Below are 10,013 nucleotides of genomic sequence, written 5' to 3'. Positions count from 1 at the left end.
ATGATAATAATAAATAGTAAACGATTAATACTGAGAACATGAGCAGCAGAGGCATCAGCATCTTGCATATCCATAGGCACAACCGACTCCTTCACGTGTGCAGCCGGGAGCTGCACTGCTCAGGAATGTGGAAGTTGAGCTGATCTCCCATGTCCTGCAGAAGGAGCATGCCACTGCCCTTACTGACAACCTGACTGTCTGTAACATTAAAAGACGCTTACATGCATCTCTGCTTGTTGAAACCTCCTCTCCACCATACCCTCTCCACTCCCATCCCTCCTCTCTTTCACCCTCCCCTACTATCCCCCATCTTTCTCACCCCTCTCCATCTCCTGTGAATGTCCCTTTCCCTAGCTCCCCCTACCGTCACCCTTCTCTTTTCCCCATATCCTCCTCCCCATCTCCCCCCTTAACCCCCTTTCCCCACTCCCCATACTCCCTCCTCTCCGTCACACCTTTTTCCCACACCCCATCCTCCCCACCCCCTACCCCTCCCATCTCCTCCCTCTTCTCCCTTTTCCCTCTATCTCCTCCCCTCTCCCCTTCCCCATCTCTCCCTCTTCCCTCCCCTTCCCTCCTATTCCCTTCTCACAAATGGCCACTGTTGAGAAGATCTGTTTTTTATTAGTTGAGATACAATTAACCAATCAGAATTGATTTTGAACAAAAAAGTTTCTTTAACCAATCAGAATGGTTCTTCTAACAACACACACAAAATGCTAGTAGAACACAGCAGGCCAGGCAGCATCTATAAGGAGAAGCACTGTCGACGTTTCGGGCCGAGACCCTGACTGTGTTCCACCAGCATTTTGTGTGTGTTGTTTGAATTTCCAGCATCTGCAGATTGCCTCGAGAATGGTCCTTCTTTGAGCTTGCTTGCTGCTGATTCTGCTCCTGGCTCTCAGACCCTTAAAACAAGTACACTAATAGCTCTCTTTTTGTGTTCATTGAAATATTCATCTTCACCCTTTCCAGTGCAAAGTAACTTTTACTACCTATGTAAAATACCAATTACCATCACAAGGTGGATTTGGGCTAACAAAAACAATGGAATCATCTTTGCTTCAAAAGCTCGTAATCATCATTTAAGCACCATTCGTATACTAGCTGTAAAGAATTCCCTTGTATTCTTCACTACATGAAGATGTCCTTCACCATTTTGAAGATCTGGCTTATTTATCTTCATAGTTTCACTTAAAATAAAATCATAAAGCAACCATTTGTGGTGCCTAGTGTTTTATATCCTTGTTAAAATGTTAAGGGCAGCTATGGAGGACAAGGCCAATATATTACACAGACATAATAATGGCTCTTCTCTGTATCAGCTTAAATGTTTAAAAAAAACTCCCTATTTCTCTGTAACCCAAGAATAGAACAAACAAATAAATAGTTTATAATATCTGGACTTTCTGTTTCTATTCCTGGAAATCTGGCTACTATCAGCCAATTTGATTTGGTGGTTGAAACTTAAATATATATTAAGAACTGCTAATTAAAAATCAATGGAACTATTACGATGGATCTGCTGGAAGACCATACCACTCCACGAATTGAATCCTCAGAAAGAATTAGCAATAACATAAGGGGGCTAGCAATACAAACTTTTTTTTTATTAAAATGTCCCTGCAAAGAGAACGATGCCAGAGCTAATGGAAATTACTTCGACCACAAAGGCCAACTGTGAAGAACATATAATGGATGGTTTAATAAGTCAACTCAAGTTGGCATTCAGAAAGCAATTGCTGATCAGAACAGCTTAGAGTTTAATATTCTCTGCTCTCATCTGCAGGGCACAGAATGTAATTCAGACTTCAAGAAATGGTGTAACATGTTAAATTATAATTGCTCTAACATTTCATGATAGGTGTCAACGTAGATTAACATTATGTGCATTATTTATATTGTACTTTGCATAGATTGCTAATATTATAATAATGAATAAGATGGCATTAATTTCTTAGGTGTTAAACTATCACTGAATATAAAATGACTTAATTACTTTTGAAAAAAATGCAAGTACGGTATAATTAAATTTCTGTTTAAAATGCTTTGGATACAATATTTCAGTTGGTTTCCTTAATTCATTCATCTATCATTTGCTTCAGTACAATCACTCTGTTCAAACACATTTAACATAGGTTGATACAAGTTATTTCTTGAACGGAGTATCAGGCAGTTTGTGAGGGAATTTGAAAGCCCTCACCAGCTTTATTTTCTCCTTTTTTTTGTCTCTAATCATGAAATATCACAATGGGTCACCAGCAGATGAACACGAATGCAAATGCTTCAACTTTCTCTCTTGATTCCAGCACCTGTTTTAAAATAGTTGGATTATAGCTTCGACTAAAATAGCTTGCAGCAGAACTCAGGGCAGTCAGAAGGAACACCCACACATGATAGAGGTCATGAATTTCCTTACAAAGAGACAGGAAAATAAACCTGGACATATGTTGTGGTGCTTACTGTTTAGGTGAAAGAAGTGGCATTGTCTAAAATAGTAACTGGATTTCAATGAACATACAGTATATAGTCAAGCATTACTGACTTTATCCAGGTTTCTTCGTACAGCAGATGTATCAAAGGTTGTTCTGTATTTTTAAGTTATAATAGGAAGGAAATTCAAACTCCAAAAATAAATACTCTCATTTTTTTAAAATCTAATATTTCATCTGGTATCCTATTATCTTGCAAGTGATTTAATTTGCAAAAAAGGGCAATTGGGAATCTGATTTTAGATGAGATTTCATTCGAATCACTTATACCTGACCTGAAGCCATCACACTGTTATCTGCAAAGGAGGAGACGTCCTGAGAAGAATCATCAATAACGTTCAAGATGCCATTGCATTCCAAGCATTGATAAAGCATTGGAACTGAAGTGTATAACTGTCAGTTGAAGTGCCTTTCCTTGGCATTGAAAACTGCCCAGGAGATTCTGAACGTCAACATGTTCAGTGTGGGGAGAGGGAGTAGATATCTGGCAATATTCATCAGGAGTTGAATTGTACCGTAAATACTCTGGTTGCAGAGGAGCAGGGGAACCTTGGGACCACCTCCATAAAAATCTACAAGTTGCCGTGCAGGTTGATAGGTTGTTAGGAAGGGACTCGGAGTGTTTACCTTCATCAGTTGGCAGATTGAGTTCAAGGGCCGTGAGGTAATGTCACAGCTCTATAAAACCCTGGTTAGACCATACTTGGAATACTGTGTTCAGTTCTTGTCAGCTCATTATAAGAAGGCTGTGGAAGCTTTCGAGAGGAAGTGGAGATTATTTACCAGGATGCTGCCTGGAGTAGAGAACGTGGCTTAAGGGGAAAGGTTGAGCGAACTGGCGCTTTTCTCTTTCAAGTGAAGGAGGATGAGAGATGACTTGCTAGAGGTGTGCAAGATGATAAAATTATAATACCATTGGAGATAGCAGCAAAATTAGGCCATTCAACCCACTGAGTCTGCTATGCCATTCCGTCATAGCTAATTCACTTTCCCTCTCAGCCCTGATCTGTTGCCCAACCTTTCACGGCCTGACTAATCAAGACCCTATCAACCTCTGCCTTAAATATACCCAATGACTTGGGCTCCACAGCTGCCTGTGGTAATGAATTCAACAGATTCACCATTCTCTGGCTAAAGAAATTCCTCCTCATCTCCATTCTAAATAGTCGTCAGTCTATCCTGCAGCTGTGCTCTCTGGTCCTAAACTCCTCCACTACTGGAAACATCCTCTCCACATCCACTCCATCTGAGCCTTTCAACATCCAATAGATTTCAATGAGATTCCCCCTCTTCCACAAACCCCCCCCCCCCCCAACATTCTTCTAAATTCACAAGCCCAGAGCCAACAGATGCTCTGCATATGATAACCCTTTCATTTCTGGAATCATTCTCGTGAGCTGCCTCTGAACCCTCGTCAATGGCAGTATGTCATTTTTATTCTTAGATAAAATGGTCACAATACTCAAGGTGAAGCCTCACCAGTGCCTTATAAAGCCTCAGCATCACATCCTTGCTTTTATATTCTAGACCCCTTGAAATGAATGCTAACATGGCATTTGCCTTCCTCACCACCAACTCAAACTGCAAGTTAACCTTTAGGGTGTCCAGCATGAAGACTCCCAAGTCCCTTGTATCTCTGATTTTTAAATTTTCTGTCAGTTTAGAAAATAGTTTACACATTTGCTCCTTCTACCAAAGTACATGACCAGACATTCCCCAACACTGTATTTCATCTACTACTTAGACACATTAGAATGGGCAAAGTTTTTCTGCAGCCTCTCTGCTTCCTCAACACCACCTACCTTCGTATCATCCACAAACTTCGCCACAAAGCCATCAATTCCATCATCCAAATCATTGACATGTAACATAAAAAGAAGTGGTCCCAACACTAGCCCCCATGGAACAGCACTGGTCACTGGCAGCCAACCAGAAAAGCCTCCCGTTATTCCCATTCGCTGCCTCCTCCCAGTCAGCCAGTCCTCTACCCATGCCAGTAACTTGACTGTGGGTTCCTAAAGGCACCTTGTCAAAGGCCTTCTGAAAATCCAAGTACACAGCACCCACTGACTCTCCTTTGTCTATCCTGTCTGATTTTTCCAATGGATTTGTTAGACAAGATATTCCCTTAAGAAAAAGAAAGAGGCATAAATTGAGTAGATAACCAGAGACTTTTTCCCAGAGCAGAAATGCCTAATACCAGGGGGCACCATTTTAGGGAATTTGGAGTAAAGTATATGGGGGATATCAGAAACTAGTGTTTTTCTTTTATAAAGAGTGGCGGGTGCATGAATACCCTGCGAGGGGAGGTGGTAGAAGCAGACATATCAGAGTCATTTAAGAAACTTAAATAGGCACATGGATGATAGAAAAATGGAAAGCTATGTAGGAATGAAGTGTTAGATTGATCTTAGAGTAAGCTAAAAGGCCAGCACAACATTGAGGACCGAAGGGCCTGTACTGTGCTGTAATGTTCTATGTATCATAGCACCTGAGAGGCAGGGAATCCTCTTTCTAGTCTCACCTCATGCTTATTTGATTAAAAAAGCATTCAAAGCTTTAAGTTGAAATGACTGGACTTTATAATGGAACTCAATACAGTATCAATAAGGGCTTTTTCCTGAAAACCAAATGTATCCCCAAAGACAGCTCCAAAAGTGCACTAACAAAATTTCACTTGTTGCTTTCTCGGCCATAAACACACAACTCACATTTATGGTTCTTAAGCCTGTTTAATAATTAAAAATAAATCCAGTTGAATATAATACAAAAGTCAACAGCCACCCTAAACCAATCACTGCGAGAGAAATAAAAATTCTGATGGATATGAACCAATATGCACGGTAAAGAATACATCACATTTACAGTAGTGTTTCACCAAAGTGTTAAGATCAGAAACAAAATAGAGGAAAAAAATACAAAATAGTTTTTAAACTACCAGGGGTTTCTAGCATGACTGTAAAATCGTCAGCAATGAATATTAATGTCAAAATTATTTTAAACCCTTTTACATTGCAATTCCTAAACCATAAGTTGGTTTAATTTTAACATATACTCTATGGGCAATGGGTTCTAACTGATTAACTTACTGAAGCAGTACTGTGTTAAGTCTGGCACCATTGGGCAGTATCTCGAGAGCCCAAGTTTTGGAAATATTTTACAATGTTAGTTATTGCAGAACTGTTGTGCCAAGATTTGGTTTGTTACATTGTCCTCTTCTGTCCATGTACAGGTCAGTGCACGGCACACGTGGGCTTTGTGCCCCTTCATCCATCGACTAAAGCCTGGCTGCCGAAATCTATTTTCCATGAAAGCAACATCAAGAGTCTTTGACCAGCATTTGTCAGACACCATTGCTTATATTCATATAATGTGCAGACATATACAAACAAAGATACATTTCTTACAACGTTATAACCCTCCAATTACATCAAATACCAGCCATTAAAATTTCAAACATACATAAAATTTTCTATATATAAATGAAATCTGGAGTGTGTTAGATGATAACACATGCAGATCGAATAACTAAAGCTTAAAACACGGTCCATCAAACTCATTTAAGTAGAGTACACCCAAATGGCTGCAATTGTCAACAGTTTTTGTGCAATGTAAAGGGGATGTTAACTAGTGTCATGTAATAAGATTATGGACTCCAGTAATTGACTGATCAAAGGCCGTCAGCTCTGAAGCAAATTGATGTTATACTGCAGTTCCAACAATAATGGTAGAAACTGATGCCTCTAGGCAGTCTTTGGTTAAAAAGTTCAAAGGAAGTTCTCCTACTTTTCCAGTCATTGTTTCAGCTGAAACCCAACTTGGTCTATTCAACAAATCACTTTTGCAAATATATTCATTGCAAATGTTAAACACAATATTTTTATACAGTTTTGTATAAAAAAAAGACACAGAAACTTAAATACGTCACTAAAATGACAGTAATATTTTTTGCTTCCCCACACCATGAGATCCAATGTGAATGCAAGCTGCAAATGATCTTAGCTCTGTTTACCAGCAGAAGCTTTTAATAATTTCAAGGCACCAATTCATTTGCATTTTCTGAAAAGGGCTGGCAAAAACTAATGACAAATATTGAAATGTAATGGAACACATACTGCCCACCAACTGAGGTATGATTCAAATCCATCTGAAAACTTTTAATACAGTTTCTTTTTTTTTAAAGCATATAATGAAATCGGATCAGGTAAGCTTATCACCTGCTTGTTAGCTCCTCACTTTCTTCGCCCCTCCACAGAGAGGCCGTTAATGATGTTATACAGAAATATAACTCTTAATTCAGCAGAGATGTTTCATTAATTAAAACAACCCCATGACAATGACAAAGTGACTTAGTTAATTGTCACAGTAGAAAATTGCTCTATTTTAATGATCTAATAACCCACCTTTCACTTTTAATGATGTTTAAACTAGAACTCATTGGTTCACAAGTTAAAATCGACCATGAAATTATTTCTATTTTGTATAACAGAATGCAATGTTAAAATAACATTTAAAAAGAGAAAAAGGAACTACTACAGCATTTAGAATTTAAATATCCTTCTGATTAATAAGAAACGGCGGAGTCTAACAAATCAAAAGCTCTCGTCCCCGGATGGGTAAGTGGAAGGTCAATATTTACAATAATCCATTTACAGCTGTCCTTGATTTCAGTCTCAAAACGTAGTCTCGTCTGCAGTTCCCTTTCTGAATTACAGGGCTGCTAACTGGCCCAGCATCATCTTGAACTGATGTGTACAGTGCGACAGTTCGGTAACTCTGTCCATCATCTCTTTGGCAGCAGAACCAGATGGATATTGCAACGCTGCTGTCTTTGTTGTAATGACAATATACTTGAGCATCTCGCAAAGGAGGTTACTGTAGTGTGTAACTTTATTCCGAACCTCTTGCGACTTAGCCTGACGAGAGAGTGTGTCCCCAATGAAGACCAACTTGTGCGCACTGAGAATGACAAACTTGCTGTGAGCCACGAAGATTTTCGGGGGTTGGTTGGTGTTGATGGAGGTGAAGAAGGCATCAATGGCGTTGATTAATGTGGTAACATTTAATTCACATTGTTCTGAGTAAAACAGAAGGAGCTGCTTGTCCGAAGGACTCAGCTTGCTCTTTGCTTGCCCGTATTGGTGCGTTGGGGTCCAGTTCGACAGGTCATTTTCAATAGGTCGTGTTACTTCTTGCTCAAGCCGCTCAAACTGTTTAACCTGAAAAGGCAAAAATAATAAAACTTAATAATCCTTTCTCACATTATAAAATTGTCACACAGAGATGCCACAGCCAACAAAGTTCACCAACACCACAGTTTCCTCAGGATGCTAAAGAAATTTGGCATGTTCCTGTTGACCTTTACCAATTTTTAAATCAACGAAGATAACTTTATTTGTCACAAGTACATCAGAACATCCAGTGAAGTGTGTCGCCAAATCAAATCAGTGAAGGTCGTGTTGAGCTGCCCACAAGTGTCAACTGTGTTTTCAGTGCCAATGTAGCACGCCCGCAACTCTCTAACCCGAACCATGTGTGTTTGGAACGTGGAGGGAAACCGAAGCACCTGGAAGGAACTCACGCAGTCACGGCGAGAACGTTCCGTACGAACTCCATCGAAAGCTTCTTACCCAGATGCATCATGGCTTTGCTCTGACCGCAGAGAGTTGTGGACACAACTCAGCATTTCACAGAAACAACCCTCCCCTCCATGGGATCTGTCTATACTTCTCACTAACTCAGTACAAGAAGACCCCCATCCACACCAGACATTTTCTCTTCTTGTGGACAGAAGATAAGAAGCCTGAAAACATGTACCAGCCAGACTCGAGGAGAGCTTCTACCCTGCCGTTACAGAACAATTGACTGGTTCTCTGATACAACAAAATGGTCTTCTGACCTCACTATCTCCCTTGTTATGAATTTGCACCTTATTGTCTACCTGCACTGCACTCTCTCTGTAGTTATTGCACTTTATTTTGCACTCTGTTATTGTTATATCTTGTACTGCCTCAATGCACTGTGTAATGATCTGATCTATATGAACCATATGCAAGAAAAGCTTTTGTTTGTGTTGCAGTACATGAGAACAATAAACCAATTCCAACTTACCACAGAACATGAGAAACAGGAGCACAGACGGACCATTTTCTACATCGGTGACTTTTCTCCCCATCGCTGAATCCCCTTAACATCCAGAGATCTATGGATCCTTATCTTGAACAAACTGAAATGACTGAGTCACCATAAACCTCTGGGGCAGAGAATCCCAAAGATTCAGCACCCTCGGAATGGAGAAACTTCTTCTCATCTCAGTCCCACCAGAACTTCCCCTTATTCTGTGACGCCTGGTTTCAGGCTCCTGAACCAGGGAAAACAACATCCCTGCATCCAGCCTGTTGCTTTAGAACTTTATAAATTTCAATAAGATTTCCTCTCATTCATCTGAACGGTAGTGAACGCAGGTTTAGTCCAGCAAACCTCTTCTCGTATGAAAAACTTGCTGTCTTTGAAACCAGTCCAATGAAGGGTAAGGATATCCTTCCTTTGGTCAAGAGACTAAGTTTGTATACAATTCTCCAGGTGCAGTCTAACTGAAGACCTATATAACTTCTATAACAATTCCTTGCTCCTATATTCAAATACCTTCACAATAAAGGCTAACATACAACTTCCTTCCTAATCGATGGCCTCCTCCTGGCATGTTCTCACCCACTCAGCTCGTCTGTGTACCTTAGAAGCCTCTTGTTGGATTGGGTTAAAACATTACATCACAGAAACAGGCCTTTCGGCCCTTCTTGGCTGCACTGAACTGTTTTTCTGCCTAGTCCCAATGACCTGCACCTGGCCCATATCCCTCCATATACCTCTCATCCATGTACCTGTCCAAGTTTTTCTTAAATGTTAAAAGTAAGCCCGCATTTACCACTTCATCTGGCAGCTCATTCCACACTCACACCACTCTCTGTGTGAAGAAGCCCCCCCCCCAATGTTCCCTTTAAACTTTTCCCCCTTCACCCTTAACCCATGTCCTCTGGTTTTTTCCTCCCCTAGCCTCAGTGGAAAAAGCCTGCTTGCATTCACTCTATCTATACCCATCATAATTTTATACACTTCTATCAAATCTCCCCTCATTCTTCTACGCTCCAGGGAATAAAGTCCTAACCAATTCCACCTTTCTCTGTAACTCAGTTTCTCAAGTCCCGGTTGTAGAATAATTCTTTTGTAGTTTATTACGTCAGATGTGTTTTTACATAACCACACATCTACATGTGATTGCTTAGTAAGTTTTTCAGTGGTCACAGTTGTCTCGGTATTTTTCCTGGAAATTTTTGCTTCAGCGATGGCTATCGTGTTACTAGAATCTGCCTATCTGAATGGTTCATATTATCAGCGGAATTTCATGTTCTCTGTGGTCTGGTGTAAGAAGACGAGGTCACATTTGCACATTCTCTTTTCCACCGGCTCTTTCCCTGTCTGTTCTTCCTTCATTCTCCCCTCTTCATCTTCTTTGTCCTTGTA

General features: G+C 40.3%; 1 protein-coding gene across 4 annotated transcripts in view; it reads right to left on the bottom strand.

Annotated features, from left to right (window-relative positions):
- Positions 1 to 5,204: 5,204 nt before the first annotated feature.
- The window catches only part of bcar1 (BCAR1 scaffold protein, Cas family member), a 243,493-nt gene continuing 238,684 nt past the window's right edge, over positions 5,205 to 10,013 (bottom strand). For all 4 annotated transcript variants that reach the window (XM_059992793.1, XM_059992792.1, XM_059992790.1 and 1 more), the window contains exon 7: positions 5,205 to 7,711. In XM_059992793.1, coding sequence (XP_059848776.1) covers positions 7,202 to 7,711 — 510 coding nt within the window. In that variant the 3' untranslated portion in view covers positions 5,205 to 7,201. The remainder of the gene's footprint in view (positions 7,712 to 10,013) is intronic.

Source organism: Hypanus sabinus, chromosome 17 (assembly GCF_030144855.1).
Source record: "Hypanus sabinus isolate sHypSab1 chromosome 17, sHypSab1.hap1, whole genome shotgun sequence".
NCBI classification, from domain to species: domain Eukaryota; kingdom Metazoa; phylum Chordata; class Chondrichthyes; order Myliobatiformes; family Dasyatidae; genus Hypanus; species Hypanus sabinus.
This window is presented reverse-complemented; position numbering and strand designations above follow the sequence as displayed.